Source organism: Acomys minous (assembly GCF_964271855.1).
Source record: "Acomys minous genome assembly, chromosome: 12".
Taxonomy (NCBI): domain Eukaryota; kingdom Metazoa; phylum Chordata; class Mammalia; order Rodentia; family Muridae; genus Acomys; species Acomys minous.
Genome location: NC_140493.1, coordinates 69,512,966 through 69,535,079, shown reverse-complemented (window position 1 = coordinate 69,535,079; position 22,114 = coordinate 69,512,966). Strand labels below are relative to the sequence as shown.

The window sequence follows — 22,114 nt, the reverse complement described above, 5'->3', positions numbered from 1 at the left end:
GTACAAGCACGAGGACCCGAGTTCTATCGCCAACACTTGACATGAAAATGCAGATGTGATGGCCGGGCATGCTGGCGCACACCTTAATCCCAGCACTTGGGAGGCAGAGGCAGGCGGATCGCTGTGAGTTCCAGGCCAGCCTGGTCTACAAAGTGAGTCCAGGACAGCCAGGACTACACAGAGAAACCCTGTTTGGAAAAAAATGCAGATGTGGTGGCACATGTGCTGAGAGGTAGAAACAGATGGATCCATGGTGTTGACTGGCCAATGAGCCCAGGTCCCAGTGGGAGACTCTGTCTCAAACACAGGACACGTGTCCTGAAGAAGAACACTTGAGGTTGAGCTCTGGCCTCCACAAGCATACATCTGCAAGCACACACACACACACACACACACACACACACACACACACATACGCACACGCACACGCACACACGCACATACGCACATACACAGAAGATAGGACCAGCCATTGCCCACCTACCTGCTTTGTAGTGTATAACACTGAGGCCTGGAAAGAAGGATGGCTTGCCCACCGAAACGCCTTGAATTGTCTGTGGAACCCCAAAGGCCGCAGGATCCCCAAGCCCACAGGGATTGACAGGCTGAGTAGAGATGGCTCCTGCTAGGGGGTTTGGAACTCCCGACCACAGCAGTACACACGCACACACACAGGGAACAGACAGGTTCAGCTTTATTTCTTTCCATGCCAAGAAGTACAGAATCACTGGTGGGGGGGGGGGGGGACAGTCCTCACTGTTTGTAAGGATGCCCAGAGAGAGGGGCGGGGTCAGTGCCCTCAGCCACTGTGTTCATGCAGCTGGCAGCTGATCCAAGACAGTTGGGACCATAGGACCCCCGCCCCTCCTAGCTTCAGTGGGAGCTGGGGAGGAGCTGGGGGGTTCTGAGGAGGAGCGTGCTGAGAGAACCCTCACTCACTCATCTCCATCCCCATGTGTCTCTCCTCCTGTCCCATGCTCCTCTCTACCCAGGAGACACCTTGGGAACCTCTAGGCTGCGTGCCTGGGCTCCCAAGCTTGTTCTTGCCTGAATGGAAGAACATTCCAGCTAAGCCCTTCCCTGATGCAGAGACTCCACTTGGTCCAGGCTGAAGTGTGAATCGGTGTGTGCATGTGTGAGCGTGTGAATGGCCCGCGACTGAGGGCTGGGTGTGAGCTGGACTCCAGCGATGTGGAGGCCACGGATAGAGGCGCCTTTGCCTCCTCTCCCCCTCGTGACAAACCCTAGACAGTATATTTTCTTTTCTTCTTCTTGAGGGTGCTGAAGCCGGACCCACTCAGGATCAGGAGCCTAGGATAGGCTGGTTTTTTTTAGACAGCACATCTCCCCTGACCCAACCTTTAAAGTCACACACATGTTCTGGGCTCACAAACTTACTTCCCACAGCAAAAGATCCACTGGTGTGCAGCCATGCCCTGCTATAGGAACATAAGTCCAGGTTTACTTCCCCAATGGGCACCTGATTTAGGGGCACCAACCCCAAAGAGACACCCCAAGCCCCTCATGCCTCTCCCAGCAGCCATTGCTCTGTGCTAACCTGCCCAGCTCATGTCTCTCAGACTATAGGGAGCTGGGGGGGGGGGGGAATGAACTCCCAATCCCCAACCAGTGTGGTTGTGGCTTTGGACCAGTTCCCCTCATTGAAGTTGGTAAGCCTGGACCATTCCTCCCCTCCCAGGTCTGAGCTGAAGGTGGTGGTGGGTGGGGTATGGGGTATGGGGTGTGGGCATTGGGTAGGGGGCCTTCAGAGCAGGCAAGGCCAGCAGCAGGTAAAGCCCCTGTGGGCACAGCCTGTGCCAGGCAGAAAACTGGAGAAGCACAGAAGCAAAAGACGCGAGGCTGTTTGGCAGAGGGTTCTGTTGGTCCTCCCTTCCCACGGTCCCCTAGGTCCTAAGTCAAGAGGCTGTGGCTTCTGGGCCCTGACTTCCTGCCCCAACCCCCACTCTCTGGACTAACCCTTCTTGCCGAGCCTTTCCTTCCAGACTCCTGGGACTCCAGATCAAGAAATAACAAGCCTTCCTAAGAATTCTCTAGCCCAAGTCCCTTACAAGGCGCAGCAAAGATTCCTGAGAGCCCGTTAACCAAAGAGTTCAGTACGAGTCTCAAAGTCACCTCTAGGGAAAGTCTGTTACTGTGGATGGCCAGGGATACAGGACCAGGCACAGAGCATCCTTTAGAGCTAACACCCTAAAGCCAGGCTCGACCTCAGCTCTTCTGTGTAGGATCCCCTGAATGCCCCGTATGGGGCCCCTGAGCCACCTACAATGGGTTACCAAGACGGGATTCCAGATCTCCGGAAGAGTCAGTGGCCCGAGAAAGCAAGGCTTTGTCCCGCCCCCACAGCTGACCTGGCTTTGGTCAAGTTCTAGGACTTCCAGGTTGGGGCTCCAGGCTACAGCACAGGTGGGAAGGAAGAGGCAGACGCCCTGGTTTTGAAAGACACTCAGGAACCAGAATTCTTAGCAGAGAAGCCTCGAGGCCCAAGCTCAGTAAGAGCTCCAGGTGTGTCATGCTGTCCCCTGCCCAGTCATCAGTGGAAGATTTCCATATGGCTCTTGTCTGTTTGCCTGTGGGTATCTAGGGCCCGGTGCTGAATGACAGCGTCACTGTGGGCTTCCGGTAGATGCTAGGCACAAAGCACGTAAGCGGTCTGTTTGCTTCACCTCAAGAAAAATAGAAAAGATGGCGTCCCAGATGCGCTTATGGCCGTAGACACCCAGGGTGTGCGGTTCTCCTTTCTTGGCTGTGGGGGCTGGTTTCCCTTGCATTCTGGCAGTTTCTGCTACGTGTAAGTCCCAGGAATTGTGGGCTGTGAAACAAGCCCGGGAACTGAGGTTAAAGGGCAAGTGGCGGGACTATGGGACTGAGCTCACGGCCAGCTTCATTCCAGACTTTCCTTCCCGTCTGCCGTGAGCTGACAATGGACTTATGCAGAGGTTTCCCTCCAAGTTTGTGCTTTTGGAGCTTGGGGACAGGTGGGCACGTGGCAGCCACCATCCTGTCCTCTGTAATGGTGTGGGGACGTGTGGGTTCGGAGCTCTCCAGTTGGTTGGCGTCAGCCTCCGCTAGACACAGCTCCGCGGTTACTTCTGGACTGTAATGAAAAAGAAGAGTTAACGATGAAACCAGGCTGAGAACACTGGGACCCCAGGTCCCCGATTTAAAGAGAGGAATTGTCTCTCGGTGGAAAGTGGTAACCAGGAGGACAAAGTCAGGGACGTCGTTGGTTTGAGGGTCCCACCAAAGAAAAGACTTCGGCCTTGATGATTGGTTATAGGATGGTCATGTGACACTGACTGGACCAATTAAATCAATTCCTGGACTTTTAGTCTTTTGTTAGAGGCATTAAAAAAATTTTTTTAAGACAGCGTCTCACTAAATAGCTTTGGTTAGCTTGGAGCTTGCCATGTAGATCAGGCCATCAGCCTCTGTCTCCCAAGTACTGAGATGAAAGGCAGGAGCCAGCACAGCCAGACTAGAGGTGGTTGATTTTCCCAAGTGCCCTAGGGCTGTCCCTAAACTTGCTGGCCTTCCTTAAACTCCCGATGCTAATGCTAGTATCCACCTCCCACCTGTTGGGATTACAGACATGGGTGGCAGGAGGCCCACTTACCACCTTTTTACAATGACAGCTTAATTCCTAGGCTGATTTGCATGTTTGCATCTCCCAGGACACAATCATCCTTGGTGGTTGTCACCCTGCCTTCCAAGTACCTAGATGCAGCTTTGTCCAAAGCCAGAGCATCCCATCCCAAAATTCCTTTCATGGAAGTTACAAATTTCCCTTGCCAAATTGAATTCAGAAGTTGTCTGGGGGGGGATGGGGGGGGTGACAAGGAATAGAAGAAGCAGCCTGGGCCACACTAAGTGATATGGAACCCATGCCTCAGACTGCTGGCTCCTGCCACTGGCATGCCTGAACACACACCAGACCGCACCCTAATGGAGTAAGCTAAGGGTCAGAGCTTCCACAGGAAGTGAGTGGAGGCCTGACCTCCCAGCCCAGGCAAGCTGACGAAACCCTGCATACTTGCTTCTCCTCAGTAGACAAGACTGCCCATGACCCCCAGGCCCTAAGTACTTCCTGCTCCTAGGCAGCACCTCCCACACTGGGACTTGAACTGGGAATCTAAAAATGCAGAGTCTGGGCTGGCGGTTAGCGCTATGGGAAGCTGCTTCCTTAGCATCAATGAGGGCCCCCCCCCCCCGAATCCCATCCTCAGCACCGCCAAAAAGGGGAAAAAAGAGTCGAAAATGCGGATTTCCATTCAGCACGTTGTGGGAGAGTCTAAAACAGCCCAGGCGATGCCCCTGCAGCGGGACCACAGAGCACATTTTGAACAGCAAGATCTTTAGGAGAGATGCTTGCTTTGATCTCTGAGATAAGCAGAAATGTCCCTGAGTGTCCCATGCTTGGGAGAGCTCTGAGATGCACACTCTCAAAGCTATGGCTGACCGTGACCTCTGAAAAAGATTTTTCCCTGGGACAAGCTCCCTGGGCCAGCTCTAGGTACTCACAGAGCACTGCATCCTGCCTTCCTTCAACCGTGCTTCCTGCCTCTGGTCTACCTACCCTGATTGCGCAGCAAGGAGGCCTACTCATCAGCATCCAAAGCTCTCACCGTCTGTTATCCAGAGAGATGCTTGCCTAAGCCCTCTGTGATGGAGGCTTCTCTGCACTTTACGCTTGAAAATGCACGGTTCAGCCAAATGTGGCACTGGCCCAGGCCCCAGGCCGTCAAAGTTGAGACTGGAATTTATGGCCTCTGATTCCTAGGCCAGTGCCCATTCTACACTCTTTTCTATTGATCCATAAGTCCAGCCATAAGATGAGTCAAAAAACCATATCCTCACCTAAATGGTCCTGACCGAACTGAAAGGCTATGGCTACACCCTCAGTACTGGCCCTGTGTCTGGTACCCTCAGTACTGGCCCTGCGTCCGGTACCCTCAGTACTGGCCCTGCGTCCGGTACCCTCAGTACTGGCCCTGCGTCCGGTATCCTCAGTACTGGCCCTGTGTCCGGTACCCTCAGTACTGGCCCTGTGTCTGGTACCCTCAGTACTGGCCCTGCGTCCGGTATCCTCAGTACTGGCCCTGCGTCCGGTATCCTCAGTACTGGCCCTGTGTCCGGTACCCTCAGTACTGGCCCTGCGTCCCAGGCTCCCTCTGCTCCAGGCCCCTGTGCCTCCTCACCTGTGAAGTTGACAGTGACAGCCACAATGATGATAACGATGCCCAGGATGATGAAGGTGATGCTCATCAGCCGGGCTAGGCGGCCCAGCCTCCGTGCCCCATCCAGGTCCCCCTGCTGCCCACTACTCCGAGACTGCAGAGAGAGGGCAGAGAAACCTCTGGAAATTTGTCCATCAGCCATGTGGGCATGGAAGCCATGCAGTGGTCTTCTGAATTGGCATGTACACCCCACCCTCCCTGCTACCCACAGTCCAGAACGCTCCTTCAGGACCCATGACCTGGGCTTCCTGCAGACCCCTCGCCAAGGGGACAGCTGAGCAAAGGACCAAGCAATACCAGGCGCTTCCTCTCAGGGTAGTGACGGGGTAGGGGCAGGGTGGCAGTGGCAGTGGCAGTGGCAGGTTACAGAGTGGAGATCCAGGACCTGAGAGGGTGGACAGGTCCAGTAACACCTTCAGGAACACAGGGACCCGTCCACAGCCACATGGGGACTGGAAGGCAGCCCTGTGTCTTTCTCTACTCACAGCATGCCTGGTCCTCTTTTTCTGTGACCTCCTCATCACCACACAAGCAAACCAGGCACTGGCCTCCCTTTTGCTTTCTCTATGACCATGACTTTGTTCAACACAGCCCATCTTTGGGATCCCTCAAAGAAAACCAGGCTGAGGCGGGACAGCTCCGATCTGTGGCTCACTTCCCGGTGAGCTTTATTTCTCTGGGACTCAGTGAAATCTGGTGAGACTGGGTGGCTGTGGATGGAGTTGGAGGGACAACAGAGACTCTAAGGACAGTGAGGCCCCTGAATAAGCCCTGGCCGCCTTCATAGGAGCCACATCCAAACACTTGCAAGGGTGACCCTGGCTCCCTCCTAGCATGGTGCAAGATTTTGTGCCAGCCTCCACGTCTTCAGAGTCCTTAAGAGTCCCTCTGTCCCTCTGGGGCTTCATGCACATGTCAGGAACTCTAGGCCACCCAGGCACAGAGGGCTAACCAGGGTGTGGCTGCTTTCAGGGCCACAGGCAGACTGGAGGCCTTTTCTCAGTATTTTATACTTGAAAACACTAGGTTCAGCCAGACAGGACACTGGCTCAGGTCCCAGGCCATCAAAGCTGAGACTGGACTCACGGCCTCTCACTTTCAGGCCCTTTATACTTCCCTTTCTATTGATCCAGAAAGTCTGGGCATAAGAAGAATTTGACGTCGAGTTTTGTAGGGTTTTGCTTGTGCTCTACAAGCACTTTACGACTGAGCTATATGGTCATCTCTTTTTAAAAAGTGTGTGTGTGTGTGTGTGTGTGTGTGTGCATGTGCGTACCTTTGTACAGGGTCTTGCTAAGTTACCTGGTCTGGTCTTAAATTCATTCCATAACCCAGGCAGCCATTCAGTTGTTGAACTGTCAATCCTCCTGCCTCAGCCTGCCAAGTAGATGGAGGTCTAGGCCTAGCCAGGTATTTTATCTTCTGACTTATGGAGGCTCAGGACATGTGCAGCAACAGGGCCATGCAGTCAAGTACCGTGATGGAGGAGTGATGATGGTGGTGGTAGTGATGGAGATGCTAGTGATGATGATTGATGATGAAGATGATGATGACGACCACGACAGTGGCTAACTGAGCCCTTACTTTCACCACCAGGCAGCTTGCCCAGGCTGGAGCCTAGAGACCTAACCCAGCCCTGGAATCATCCTAGCAGAACGGCAGCTAATTCCCCACTTTCCTCACTTAAAAAAAAGATCTAAGGGCCAGAGATCTGGCATCTCTTCTTCTTCCCGCTCCTGGTGCAGGTATCCCCACGCCTGCACTAGTGTCTTGTCCTCTGTTCACCTCTCAGATTCAAACCCACCTCCTGAGTGCATTCCACCCCACGTGTCTGCCAGGACAGAACAGCATCCACCTGTTCCTTGTTTTCTGCGACTCCTCTCCCTGGCTCACACACACTTATTGACAACGGCTGCAGCCCACCATCCAAGCCACAGCTGTTTGCTTGGTTCTTGGTTCATTTGAAACACTGGGGATTGAACCCCAGGCCTGGTGCCTGCTAAGCAGTGCCCTACTGCCAAGCCACATCCTCAGAGCCTCCCCGCTAACGTGTTTTCTCTCCTAGCTAATTCCGTTACTGCTCTGCTTTCTAACATCCTTGTACCTGCCCTAGCTCCCCCTTTTACCTGAGCAGTGGCAACAGCCTACTGAAGACCCCTCTAAGTATGATCTCTATTGTCTTCCATTCTGTTCTACTGACCCTAGGAGGCTGCAGGGTAAAAGAGTCTGAGTGTATAAGCTTGGAGGTCTTACAACCTGACGGCCTTCTTTTCCAACACACACACATGTGAACTTGCAACACAGAAAGTGTCCAAGAGGAGACACACAAGACTTATGAGAGCTTATAAAAGAGGAGAAGCAAGGACTTCTGGGAGGAAGGGCTGCAGTGTCGATGTGAAAGATGGATAGGAACTGCATAGATCCCTTCTCTAGAGGAATAAAAGTGCCACGTGCAAACGGCCTGTAGGGAAAATGTGCAAGTGCTCAACATTGGCTGCCCGAGGAGAGTACAAGGGGCCAGATGAAGGCCAGTGTGGCTAGAGCTGACAGGGTGGGGATAAGAAACTGTAGGGTGGCAAGTGTGTCAGTCTTGGTTACTGGTGTCTTCCAGTAACTTCCGGAAGCCAGAATACAAGTTTAAGAAGCAGCTGGAGCTGGTAAAGGAAGGGCCGGGCATAGGATGACTGGAAACCCACTTTGAAAGGCCCCTCTGTCTGTCAGTGAGGATAGAGTGAAGGTGGAGACAGCATGGTGTGGCAGCGTAGGCCCATCATCCTAGCACTCAGGAGGCTGAGGCAGGAGCATCACCAGTATTTTTTTTTTTTTAAATCTGGGGAGATGGCTCAGTTCATAAAGTGCCTGCCTTGCCAGGTCCACGGCATCCGTGTCAGTATGCCTGAGCACGAGGTCCAGAATTTTAAATCTGCCTGTGTCTGTGTGAAAGTATGTCACGTGTGTGAGTGGCTGAAGGACCCAGGCATCAGAGGGCATCAGATGCAGCTGGACTCATAGGTGGCTGTAAGCTCCCCAGGGTGGGTGCTGGGAACTAAACTTAGGTCCTCTGAAAGAGCAGCAGGTGCCCTTAACTTCTGAGCCACCTCTCCAGCCTCTGCACAAAGTTTTATAAGGAAGCTGGAACTTTAAAGTGTGTGTGTGTGTGTGTGTGTGTGTGTGTGTGTGTGTGTGTGTGTGCGCACACCAAAACTTAAAAAACACGACAAAGAATAAGAAGTGACTCAAACTTGAGTTAAAATGTATTCACTTAGATCTGTAATGAAAGATTTGTAAAACAGTTTAAAATTAAATTTGCTACTCCTCCCAAGGACCCAGGTTTGATTCCAGCACCCACGTGTTGGCTCACAACCTTCTGTAACAGTTACAAGGGATCTGACGCCCTCTTCTGGCCTCTCAGGGTGATGCATGCATGTCCTGCACAGATAAACACACAAGCCTAACACTATAAACATAAAACTGGCCAGGAGTGATGGCATATGCCTTTACTCCCAGCACTCAGGAGGCAGAGGCAATTGGATCTCTGTGAGTTCAAGGTAAGCGTGGTCTACAAAGTGAGTCCAAGATAGCTAGGGCTTTGTTATACAGGGAAACCCTGTCTCAAAACAAAACAGAACTGGCCTGGCTCTGCTGCGCGTGCCTGTCAGCCCAGCATTGGGAGAGCAGATGAAGAGTGAGGTCTCAAGCTAACATACCAGCCAGTATAGACAAAACAGTGAGTTCTAATGCCATGAGAAACCTTAATACCAGCCAATGTAGACAAAACAGTGAGTTCTAATGCCATGAGAAACCTTAATACCAGCCAGTGTAGACAAAACAGTGAGCTAATGCCATGAGAAACCTTAATACCAGCCAGTGTAGACAAAACAGTGAGCTAATGCCATGAGAAACCTTAATACCAGCCAGTGTAGACAAAACAGTGAGCTAATGCCATGAGAAACCTTAATACCAGCCAGTGTAGACAAAACAGTGAGCTAATGCCATGAGAAACCTTAATACCAGCCAGTGTAAACAAAACAGTGAGCTAATGCCATGAGAAACCTTAATACCAGCCAGTGTAGACAAAACAGTGAGCTAATGCCATGAGAAACCTTAATACCAGCCAGTGTAAACAAAACAGTGAGCTAATGCCATGAGAAACCTTAATACCAGCCACTCTGTGCTGCCCCAGGCGTGATGAGTCCTGACCTCCAGTGCCTTTATCCCTTTCCAGTCTCCTGCTTCCCCCAGTCCCACGTGGTTAAATCCTTCCACCATTCAAGGTCTCTCTGTGTAGCCTTGGCTGTCCTGCATTCACTTTGTAGACCAGGCTGGCCTCCAACTCACAGGGATCCGCCTGCCTCTGCCTCCCTGAGTGCTGAGAGTACAGGCTTGTACTACTGTGCCCGGCCTAACAAAGAATTTTCAATGGGGACAAAACCAGACTTGAGTCTGGGGAATGCAAGCCTCACTCCAGCACGAGGCTAGACAGGTCGGGGGAGACTCACAGACCTGAGATGAGTAATAATCTGAAAAAGAGCCCAGCCCAGGGAAGTGATGACACCGGAGGTCATACATAGAGTAGGAAAGAGACTGTCTGAGATGATGTGGACGTCTTAGGCTTGATTGATGGAGACATGGGATTGAGATGCCTGGGCACTATGAACTTGTCTAAGCTTGGGACCCACTCATGAACCCATGTCACCTCCAGACACCTGGATGGGTAGCCCATATCACTAAATCTGTGACCTCAGCGACTAAGCAGCATTTAGAAGAAAGAGGAGCTGACGTAAAGGTTTGGGGGATTTCCAAGTTCAAAATTATCAGATTTATGGCTATCGAGCATGGTGGTGCGACTTGTAATCCCAGCTACTCCAGAGTCAAAGAAAGGAGCATCAAACATTCAAGGCCTGCCTGCACAACTTAGCAGGGCTGGCCCTGTTTCAAAATAAAATCTTGGCAGGGTGTGGTGGCGCATGCCTTTAATCCCAGCGCTTGGGAGGCAGAGGCAGGTGGATTGCTGTGAGTTCGAGGCCAGCCTGGTCTACAAAGCGAGTGCAGGATAGCCAAGGCTACACAGAGAAACTCTGTCTCAAAAAAAATAAAAATAAAAATAAAATAAAATAAAATCTTGAAAGGTTTGAGGAAAAAATTTTCAGTGGCCAAGCATGTGCTGGACAAATAGGTCCAGTTCTCAACACTGCAAAAGAAAAGATGGGGAATCGTGGTGGTGCACCCCTTAACCCCAGCAGAAGCAGAGGCAGGTGGATCTCTATGAGTTTGACACCAGCCTGGTCTACAGAGCGAGTCGAGGACAGCCAGAGGCTCTGTCACAAAGAGACCCTGTCCTGCGAAACCAAAATAAACAAATATATAAATAATAAAAACGGAGGGAGAAACTCTGAAGTTGCCTTGGGTGGTTTCTGAAGGACCCTTAGCTGTAAGTCTTAAGTGTGGGGCACAGGAGCAGGACCTGGGTTTACAGTGAGCCCAGGCTCTTCTTCACAGACCCGCAGCTGAGCGTTCAGGACCACGGAGAGAGACTAGTGCAGCCGCGTGAAGAAGAGGAAAGATGGCCCCTCCCGTTTTGCCTCTCGTATGCACAGAGACACAGTTCCCAAAGCTCAGCCACATGTGTGGCTTTGGGCCTGAGGGACACCAGCACACGCCCCCCTGGTTGGATCTCAGCACATTTGCCCTCTAAGTAGATGAATGCACAAATGATCAGATCTAAGCATTAAAAAAAAAAAAAGGGTGCCCCTGCAAGAGAGGCAGGTCCGTTGATAGGTGCGTTCCCCAGCCCCCCAGGATGGTCAGAGCCCTGAGTCCTACCCCCAGCACCATATAAACCAGGCATGGTTGTGCACGTCTCTAATCCCAGCACTTGTGAAGAGGAGGCAGGGGGATCAAGAGTTCAAGGTCTCGCTGGGCATGTTGGTCCTTTAAATCTAAGCACTTAGGAGTCAGGGAGGCAGACAGCTGTAACCTCAAAGACGATTTGGTCAAGCAGCAAGTTCCAGGCCAACCGACACTACGGAGTGAGCCCCTGTCTCACAAGCCAGGCTGGGATACGTGACATCCTATGTGAGGACAGGGGAAGCCTAAAGAGGATATCACTATGGATCTGTGGGCACTGTCATGTGTTACAGGCATAACCCACAAGGAAGTGACTGGCCCGAGGCCGCCACCACAACTGCAGGTGGGGATGCCTCCTCTAGAGGCAGTAATGAGATGTGAAACCTGATTCTTTTCAAACTGAGATAAAGTCAGAATTGCCCAGCCACAGGGGTTTTTTCCTTTCCTCTGGCCTTGCAAAGTCTCATTTAGTTTCAGTAAAAAACAGTGGCCACTTCTGTCTCTTAAGAGTCTACCATGTGAGGGCTGGAGAGATGGCTCAGAGGTTAAGGGCACTGACTGCTCTTCCAGAGGTCCTGAGTTCGATCCCCAGCAACCCCATGGTGGCTCACAACCATCTATAGTGAGATCTGGTGCCCTCTTCTGGGCTGCAGGGGTACATGCAGACAGAGCATTGTATGCATAATAAAAAATAAATCTTAAAAAAAAAAAAGAGTCTACCATGTGCAAGCTTTTGGGGGGTGAGACAGAGTTTCTCTGTGTAGCCCTGGCTGTCCTGGACTCACTTTGTAGACCAGGCTGGCCTCGAACTCACAGCGATCCGCCTGCCTCTGCCTCCCGAGTGCTGGGATTAAAGGCGTGCGCCACCACGCCCGGCTCTATGTGCAAGCTTTTATGCAGATGCTGTAGTGTACATTAGCTCACTCAGTCCTCTCAACAGCCTTGTGAGATGGATGTTTTCATTGTTGCCCCCTTTAAAAGTAACATTTACTGATTCTTTGAGACAAGGTCTCATGTAGCCCAGACTCACCAAGAGCTTGCTGTGTATGTGGCTGGCGTTGATCCTAACTCCCACCCTCCTGTCTCTGCCTCCCAAGTGCTGGGACTAAAAGCTTGTGCCACATGCCTGGCTGGTGGCTTGTTTATCAGTATTGCTCACAGAACGCCCACCTCCCGGGGCCTTACTCTGCTGGCAGGAGGCATCGCTACACTAACATAGCCATTTCTCAGTCCGCCCCTATGTGTCAAATCTGCCTCACAGGAAAGAAGGCAAGAGGTGTGGCTGGCGCGAACATGGGCTCTCCTTCAGCGGCCAGGCTGGGTTCCAACCCCGGCTTCCCACTCACTGCCTTCCTGTCTCTGCACTTCAGGGGCTAAGTGAGATGATACATCGAAACGATTTGGAACTGTGCCTAGCGCGTAGTAAGCATCCGTGGATTTGGGTAACATCATCTTTCAATTTCCTCATCCCTGGTCCTGATGCTGTCCTTGGACACTCATTTCCACAGTACATTCTACCCTTGCCAATGCTCTTCGGAACCCCCAGCACTTCCCTCAGCCTGGAATGCTGGTGGGACCTGCCCTTCTCTGAGTCCCCACCTGTGGTCTCTGCCTCTCATCCAGGGTCATCATCACTCCTCCTTGTCCGGCCCTACTCCTCTGCGTGTCACCTGAGCCACTCTTGCCCACATCTGCTCTGCTACGTGGCCCTGGTACAATGGCGCCTCTTCCACTCAGAGCCCAGTGTCTATAAAACTGCACTTATCACTGGAGTAAGTCCCACCACCATGGAAGCTGATGGCAGCTTTCCACCCGTGGCCTCTAGCCTCAGCAGAGCCATTGTCTCTCTCTGTCCTTGGCCCCCTCCCATCCCCTGTGCCATGAGGCCCCTTTTTCTCAGCAAATGGAGACACTGCCTTCCACTCCCTGGGAGCTCCCTCTCCTCTGAGTAGTTTCCCCTCAGGACCTCTCCTCTCCAGGGGCCACCCCCCCCCCCCGCTCCCTTTGTCTATGTCTTTCCATCCAAATATCCAGAATCTAGAAATGGCCAGCCCAGAAGACAAGCCCACCCTCCCTGAACTAACCTCTCTCGCGCCTTCAGCCACTCCCCTCCTACTCAGACTCTTTTCCTCTTTTCCTCCCCCCCCCTTTTTTTTTTCTAGCTTCTCTCCCAGCTTCTGGAATCTCCCTTTCAAAGATCCTTTTCTGTCCACTTCTCTCACTAGACTCACTTTGTAGACCAGGCTGGCCTTGAACTCACAGAGATCTGCCTGCCTCTGCCTCTGGAGTGCTGGGATTAAAGGTGTGCGCCACCATGCCTGGCAAGGAAAATTTTCTAAAATCAGCTGGGGTTAAGATGTAACTGGTTGAGGGCACTAAAACCCACAGAGTGACCAGTGAGCTTGGATGGAACCACAACCCGACACAGAATGTCCACTTGATCCCATTCGGTCTAAAGCTAGTATGATGGCTCAGCACTGGAGAGGCTGATGCAGGAGGATGACTGCACCTTTTTTTCCCCCTAAAACAAATAAAAACAGGGGTGTGTGCATATAACTCCAGCTATTCCTTAAGTCTCATCTGCTGTGTGTGCCTGTGTGTGCATGTGTGTGTGTGTGTGTGCCTGTGTGCGTGTGTGTGTGTGTGTGTGTGTGTGTGTGCGCGCGCGCGCGTGTGTGCGTGTGTGTGTGTCTGTGTGTGTGTGTCTGTGTGTGTGTCTCTGTGTGTGTGTGTGTGTCTGTCTGTCTGTCTGTCTGTCTGTTGGGTGTGTGTGTGTGTGTACCAGAGATTGAATACAGAGCCTTAGGCAAACCAAGCAAGTGCTGGGCCACTGAACTACATCCCCAGCCATCTTGCCTTTTTTTTTTTCTTTAAGTATTTAATTTTAATTTATGTGCATAGACAGTTGTGAGCTGCCATGTGGTTGCTGGGAATTGAACTCTGGTCCTTTGGAAGAATAGGCGGTGCTCTTAACCGCTGAGCCATCTTGCCTTTTGAAAGAAGGTTCCTACGTGGCTTGGAGCTCACTGAGTCAGCTGGCTGCAAGCCTTGGGACCCACCTGTGTCCTCTTCCCCAGCTCTGGGATTACAGATGTGCAATCGCTTTTTATGTGGCATTCAAACTCAGGTCATCATCTTGCAAGGAAAGCACTCTATGCCTTGAGCTTTCCACAGCCCAATGCACTGTGTGTGTGTGTATATATATATATACATATATTTTTTTTTAAACTAGAAGAAAATAATTTGAAAGTTTCTACAATAAGGAAATGATCAATGGCTGAGGTGATATCTATGGTTAACCTAATTTAAATATTACACAGTGTATAATATATTGAAACAGTTCATGACATTCCATTGATATATGCAAATTTTTTCTTTTCTTTTCTTTCTTTTTTCTTTCTTTCTTTCTTTTTTTTTTTGTTTGTTTTTTGAAATGAGGTTTCTCTGTGCATCCTTGGCTGACCTGTAACTTGCTCACTCTGTAGAATGGGATAGCCTCAAACGCACAGAGATCCACCTGCCTCTGCCTCCTGAGTTCTGGGATTAAGGGTGTGCGCCACCACTGCCTGCCTGGTTTTTGTTCTGTAGCTGGAGGCAGAGGCAGACATGTCCCTACACTCAAGGCCAGGCTGGTCTACATAGCCAGTTCCAGGTCCTTCAAGCCTGCATATGAGATAGAGGAGGAAGAGTGGGAGGATACCCATCAAACTGTGCACTTTAGATGGGTGAGTTATATGACACATGAATTACATTAATAAAGCTATTAAAGACCTCATTGAAAAAATAAAGGGCGTTGGCACATTCTTGTCTTCACAGCACTTTGGGGGGGGGCGCTGAAATAGAGCTGACATAAGTTTGAGGCCAAACTGGACTATAGTCCAAGACCGTGTCTCAAAAATAAAAAAAAAATAAACAAACAAATAAAGCCCACAGTGGCTTCCAGGAAGGGAGACTTCCCCCGCAGCACTTAGGCTCTGCGACCGCAGGACACACTGAGGCTGGGCTGGGACCTGCTCTTAAGCACTTTGTAAGGCTCCATCTCAGCCTCGCCTGGCTCCCTAAAGCAAGCATCTTGCTTCTGCCTGCTTTGCAGATGAGTGAACTGAGGGGAGGCTCAGCGACTTGCCCAAGATGATTTAATTCCCTTGTGATTGTGTCTAGCCTGGGCACTTCTTGCAGTGTGTCATAAGGACCTGTTTAGAAGCTTCTGTGCCTGGAATGCAGCCCCAGGGACTCAATCCTAGTGTTGGGTTTAGATGGGCCTTAATCCTGGCCCATCAGACCCTACACAAGTACAGAAGAAAAAGAGAGAGACAGAGAGAGCACACAGAGACAGAGACAGAGAGACAGAGAGACAGAGAGCATAGATAGGTTCAGCCCTCTCACAGTCTTTAGCCCAGATTTTTTGGGGGGCAAGGACAACTCCCCCTACCCCCAGTTTCCAGGAGATAGTTGTGAAATCTGTTTTCTCCTGAGTCAGAACGTGATTTCCCTCCTGTCTCCCTTCCTGGGACCTTTCTCTGCTAACAAGAAGTTGGCCCTGCCCAGAGCCGTTAGCTACACCCTGGAGCCTGGCGTGCTCCCCAAGTGCAGCAGGCAGGCACACGAAGTTTAGATGGATCCTGCCCAGGACTCGGCCTCACCCTGCCTCTCAAATTAACCTTCTTACACATGAGATGCTGCCCCTGTCCTCAATGGCTGTCACGTGACTCTGGATTGCACAGGAACTTAATGTAGTGGACAGAGATATTTGACGGCATAGGGGAGGAGCGACCACAGCTCCTAGTGGCTTGACAGTCAATGACTCAGCAGTGGTGTCACTCCAGAAAAGACAAGACAGTGTCACCTCACCCAGGTCTCTGGTTCCAACTGGCCTGTTTTCTCCCCCTGTCCCTAAACTCATTCTGAAAGTCTCTGTCCTATCCAACCTGTCCATCAACCTACATTCTCTGTAAGATCTTCTGTAAGTAGCCCCCTTACCCAGTGACTTGGCCTGAGGGCAATCTAAGACAAGCAATTCAGAGACCTGCAGAAGTGCAGGCTAGCACACCTGCCCCTCCCTGACCAGGCTGGCCATGCCCTCTGACTTGTGCCCAGACTCTGCCAGCGAAAGCCAGATGATGAAATCTGGACAATCAGGAGATTCACTGTGCCCCAACCCCCAGTCTGACAACTCGCTCCTTCTCCCTCCCCACGCGCCCCAAGGGAAGCCAGGTCCCAGGGCTCCCAGCAAAGCAAGGAGGCCAGGCTGGTTCTTGGAAACAGAGGCTGGTAGAATGCCCTGGTCGCCCAGGAGGCCTGGCTCTCCTTGGGGGGGTTGAGAACCCTTGGCCCATCTTCTGGTGGTATTCTCTGCTGATACTGAGCTTCACTCAGACAGCACCCCCACACACACCTCAAAAAAAAAAAAAAAAGAGCAATTAAGACACACACACACACCCTCCCAGCAAGTTGGCTATCACGCTCTCCTGCAGAACTTCACTCCCTGTACCCCTGAATCCTTCTGCCAGCAGGGGCAGCAAGAAGTCTACCGGGGTTATCCGGAGGCAGACACGAAGAAAGAGCAAACAGAGCTGAGCGCTAAGTCCCTCTAGAAGGGAAGGGAGGAGATGAGAAAAGGTCCCCCCCACCCCCCCACCCCCCCGGCCAAGGTTCCAACACCCGACCCTTCTCTGCACTTTCTGTCCCTTCCCCAAGGAGGTGCCTGAAGCGCTGAGGTGCCCAAACTCTTTCCCTGAACAAAGCATAGGACTTACCATGATGGAAAAGATGAGGGGGATGAGGTTGAGGGGCCAGACAGGGCAGAAGCAAGAGGCGATGGCCAGGATCAGGTAATCTTTGGGGGCTTCTTGGTCCTGGGCGTAGGAGGTGGTGACGACGGAGGATGCTCGCCGAGAGCTAGCCCGGGAAGGGGAGCCAGGGAGGGAGGGCTGGCGGTGCACCTCAGAGATGACCTTGAAGGGCAGGCTGTGACCATTCTGCTCCAGGTCCAGAGTCCCTGACAGAGACTTGGACAGACTCGGGGCTTTGGCATCCTTGTTCTCCACTTTGGTGAGAAGCTTCTCCATCTCGGGTGGGTCCAGGGGTGAGGTGGAGCCTGGGTCTTGAAACTGAGGCTGCACTGGGTTGGCCATGTTGCCTTGGGCCTTGGGTTTCTTCAGGTCCAGGGAGGGACAGTGTGCTCCAGAGGGTGCTCAGCACACCATTTCCCAGCCCAGATTTCAAACGTTCAGGATGAGGATGACTGTATTTTGCAGGGGGCCGGGGGTCAGCTGGGTGCTGGAAGGCTCAGAAGTGCTTCTCGAGGCTATCAGAGTCCACAGCTGGAACCTGCTGCTGCTGCTGCTGCTGCCGCCGCCACCACCACCACCAAGGAGCTCCAAGGAAGCTGGAGGCTTCAGCTCTGTTCAAGTTTGAGGCCAACTTTACTGGAGCTGCTGACTGCACAGATGGGCGGGGAAGCAAGAGGAAGCGGGGAGAGCAGAGAGAAGATGGAATGCTGCTTTCCTCTCCTCTCCAGTGAGGGAGGGTGAAGCTGAGACAGGGGAGTTGGTGTGTGTGTGTGTGTGTGTGTGTGTGTGTGTGTGTGTGTGTGTGTGTGCGCCTCCTTGGAGATATCTCTCTTTTTCAATTCCCTTCTCCCTGGAGACTCATGCCAGCAGCCAGCCTGCCTCTGCCGGAGCCCAGCCTGGCCCAGCCCAGCAGAATCCACAGGGACTTGGGCGGGCCTCTGGTTTCCTCTGCAGCCCCAGACCTGCTCCTCTGGACCACCAGCTTAGATGGCTGGGGGGGAGGGGGCGCGACGGGGGGAGACAGTGATCACGAAGGCAGATGTCTTCTGTTCCTCCTCTGATAGGCAGGTTTGTTCTTACTTCTGATTGCCAGCAAATGCTGGGCTCTGGGCTCATTATATCCCACCTAGGCCTTAACCCTCAACACTGAGCTGCGGGGAGAGATGTGGGCCTGTGTGGTCCCTGGAGGACTCAGCAAAACCCGCTGCTTGGGTTTCTAAACAGCTCGCCAAGGGGCCTGTGGGGCAAATGCCTCTCCGTCTCTCACCTGCCAGGGGCTTATGGTGCTGAGCCATAGGCAGAGACCCTCTTGGGATTGCTCTGACAGATGCCAGCTCTGCAGTGCCAGAGGCTCTGGCAATCTATCCTCGGATTCTCTCCCCTCCTCTTTCTGCCTCCTCCATTTTCCTCATCTTGTTCCCTGTCCCTTACCTGTCTCCTTGCTTTGTTTTTACCAGAATGATCTAAAGCTACCAAGGGTTCACAGAGGAGGATAGCTTGGATGGAGCACTACGAAGTCATTTTTTATTTATTTATTTAATGTATACTTTGTCTACATTACATCTACACACCAGAAAACTGCATCAGACAGATGTGAGCCACCATGTGGTTGCTGGGAATTGAACTCAGGACCTTCGGAAGAGTAGTCAGTGCTCTTAGCCACTGAGCCATCTCTCCAGCCCCACTACAAAGTCATTTAAAATTCCAGGGTCATGCACGATGTGGGAAAGCAGAGCTGGCAGGGTCACAGAGCTCATGGAGGTCAAATCTGCTGCTTTTGTAATTGAGAAGCAGAGGCCCCGGATTAGAAGGAAACGCTAGCCCCAGAGTGTCATCTCAGACAGCAATCCCTAGCCTATGTCCTGGGGCTGGTGAGGTGCAAAACCAGCCATGGTAGTGGGGGAAAATGGCCTCGGTTGGTTTCAAGTTTATCTCAGAAATACTTCTTCTAGCAAAGGTAGAAAGGAGTTTGATTTCACAGAGAGCTAGCCAGAGGGAAGAGAAGAAGGGAGAAAGGGAAGAAAAGGAGGGAGGAAGGCCAGTCCTGGGGAGGAGGCACATGCAGGACAGCTTGATGGGGGGGGGGGGGTCTGGGGGACTAAAACACACCTGGGAACTAGTAAGTGTAGAAAATGTTTGAGGATTTAAGGAGAATTTTTCATGTTTTGTAAGTTAAGTTATATTAAATAAATAATTTTTTATTCAAGGGCTAGGGAGATGGCTCAGTGGGTAAAGTGCTTGCCAAGCAATCATGAGGGCTGGAGTTCAGAGTCACAGCACCTCCATAAATGCTGGGTAAGAATGGCTGCCCAAGCCAGGCATGGTGGAGCACGCCTTTAATCCCAGCACTCGGGAGGCAGAGGCAGGTGGATCGCTGTGAGTTCGAGGCCAGCCTGGTCTACAGAGCGAGTCCAGGACAGCCAAGGCTACACAGAGAAACCCTGCCTATAAATAAATAAATAAATAAATAAATAAATAAATAAATAAATAAGAAAAAGCACGGCAGCCTGCCTGTACTCCCAGCCCTCAGGAGGCAGAAACAGGGCATCCCCAGCCTGCGAATTAGTGAGCTCCTGGTTCAGAAAGAGACTCTGACTTAATATAGAAGGTGTCGAGTAATTGAAGAAGACACCCCTTGTCAATCTCCGGCCTTCACAAGATGTGCGCACCATGCATGGGCACCAGCACACAAGGCCACCCCCACAATACTCATGCTATGCCCCCATGCATACACATAAAAAAGAAGCATTTTCATTCAGTAAGTGAAAACCATTGTTATTTGCAAAGGCAGCCCTCTAGGGAGGCACTTTCCCCATCTCAGACCTCAGAGTGGCTCTTACTATCTCAAGCCAGGAGAGTGGCTAGGGAAGTGAACTGGGTGGGTGTCCCTGCCTGGGAGTTTCAGAAAAGATGCTAATGCCTTTCAAATAGAAAAGGCCTTCCAAAGCCAGGAAGTTAGGTCCCTGGCCTCTCAACAGCACCGGGGGAGAGTGGGGGTGGACACAGATGTCAGGTTACAATCTAGGACCTGTCCCTTCAAGGAAGGAACCTAGGCCCAGCAGAGAGAGCTTTTAGCCAGCTGTGTCTCTGAGCACCTGAAATGTGATTAGACCAAATAAAAATGTGCTGGTAAAGATATTTTAAGTAGGCCAGGCAGTGGTGACCCACGCCTTTAATCCCAGCACTTAGGAGGCAGAGGCAGGGGGGTCTCTATGAGTTCAAGGCCAGCCTGGACTACAGAGCAAGTTCCAGGGCAGCCAGAGCTGTTATACAGAAAAACCCTGTCTCAAAAAAAAAAAAAAAAAAAAAAAAAAAAATATATATATATATATATATATATATATATATATATATATATATATATATATATATAATTTTTTAAGTAAATAAATATCAGAGGGAACCAGACACTAAGAGGGACTTTTTACTCACTAAAATATACAAGAAAAAAAAAGTCAAGATGCTCCTGGTGTGGTCTGGCCCATAGTGAAAAGGTGCCTGGATGGCTGGGCTCAGATTGGGGGACCATCAAGTCAGATTGATCAGTGTAAAATACTGGGTCTGTAGTGCCACCTAGTGGTGGTGACAGTGATAGGGCAATGACCAGGGAAGCAGATGTTTTGAGCTTCCCAAATTCTGGCCAGTGGTACAGCTTTCTGTTCCACTATGCAATAGTCTCAGATAGGGTTCCATCCAGGTTGCACATAGGCTCACTGACTCTATTTATTCTACAAGGTGTGTGTGTCTGTGTGTATCTGTATGTGTCTGTATGTCTCTGTGTCTATGTGTATGTGTGTGTGTTTGTATGTGTCTCTGTGTCTCTGTGTTTATGTCTGTGTGTGTGTGTATCCTGTGTCTATGTCTGTATGTCTTTGTGTCTGTGTGTATGTGTGTCTGTGTTTCTCTGTGTCTGTGTGTGTTTGTGTGTCTGTGTGTCTCTGTGTCTGTGTGTGTTTGTGTGTCTGTGTGTCTCTGTGTCTGTGTGTCTCTGTGTCTCTGTGTCTGTGTGTGTATGTGGTGTGCGTGTATGTTGTGTGTGTCTGTGTTGTATGTTTGTGTGTTTGTGTGTGTGTGTGGATATGTGTGTGCAGAGGCCAGGTATTGATAGCATGTCTTCCTCAATCACTCTCAACCTCACTTTTGGAGACAGAGTCTTTCACTGAACCTGAAGATAGCTTATTGGCTGGACAGCAAGCTCCAGGATCTTGCTGTTTGTGCCTCGCTGGTCCTGGGATTACAGGGGTGTGTACACCTGGTTTACATGGGTGCTAGGCTCAGATCCCCCCATACTGGCTAGCTAAGGCATCTCCCGAGTTTCTAACACATGGTGGGTTTTCCCCCCCTACTTACCTTAGTTCCCCTCTTTTCTATTTTTTTGCCGGGGGAGGGGGTGCAGGGATTGAGACAGTGTTTTTCTGTGTAATATCCCTGGCTATCCTGGAACTCACGATGTAGACCAGGCTGGCTTCAAACTCACAGAGATCCAACTGCCTCTGCTTTCTGAGTGCTGGGATTAAAGCATGCACCACCACCACCTGGTCTTCCCCCTTCTTAAGAAAATATTTTATTACATTTATTTATTTTGTTGGGGTGGGGGTGCTTGAATGTGCCAAAACAAGCATGTGGAAGTCAGGACAACTTGCAGGACTTGGTTCTCTTCTTCCACTGGATGGAGGTGTGGGGCGGGGGAGGGGAGGGGCGGGATCCAGAGATCAAACTCAGGTTGTCAGTTTGGCAGCATACGACTTCACTCACTGAGCCTTCTCCCCAACCCTTATCAGTTTTTTGTTTTGTTTTGTTTTAACTTACTCCACATAAAAATTGGGGTTTCAGAATTTTTATATGAAGATATTGGACCCTAAAGAGCTTCGGACTCTTTGACCAGCTCCATGTTCACACAGCCCAGCCTGCCTGGGGATAAAAGTGCTGAGCCCTGCCCTAGCTGGACATGTTGACTGCAGAGCCCTCCTGGGCTGTGAAGATGCTAAAAGTACCGCATCTTTTTTATTCTCTGCCATTCGAAGTTAACCTCTGACAGGCTTAGCGGCACTCCCCTGTGAGCTCAGCACTTCTGAGTCAGGGGCAGGACGATGGTACATCTCTGGCCACCTTGGGCTATTTAAAAACACACACACACATACACACACACACACACACAGTAAAAAGTGGTCATGTTGATGCACAATTTTAATCCTAGCATTTAGGAGGCAGAGTTGTTTG

At 51.2% G+C, this 22,114-nt stretch overlaps 1 protein-coding gene across 1 annotated transcript; it reads right to left on the bottom strand.

The window, feature by feature from the left end:
- Nucleotides 1-676: 676 nt before the first annotated feature.
- Nucleotides 677-17,703, bottom strand: TRARG1 (trafficking regulator of GLUT4 (SLC2A4) 1). Its single transcript, XM_084750195.1, has 3 exons — nt 16,859-17,703; nt 5,217-5,349; nt 677-3,115 (listed from the first exon to the last, which is right to left on the bottom strand). Exons 1-3 carry the CDS (start codon nt 17,234-17,236, stop codon nt 3,105-3,107), a joined length of 522 nt encoding a protein of 173 aa, XP_084606321.1. The 5' UTR covers nt 17,237-17,703; the 3' UTR covers nt 677-3,104.
- Nucleotides 17,704-22,114: the final 4,411 nt, after the last annotated feature.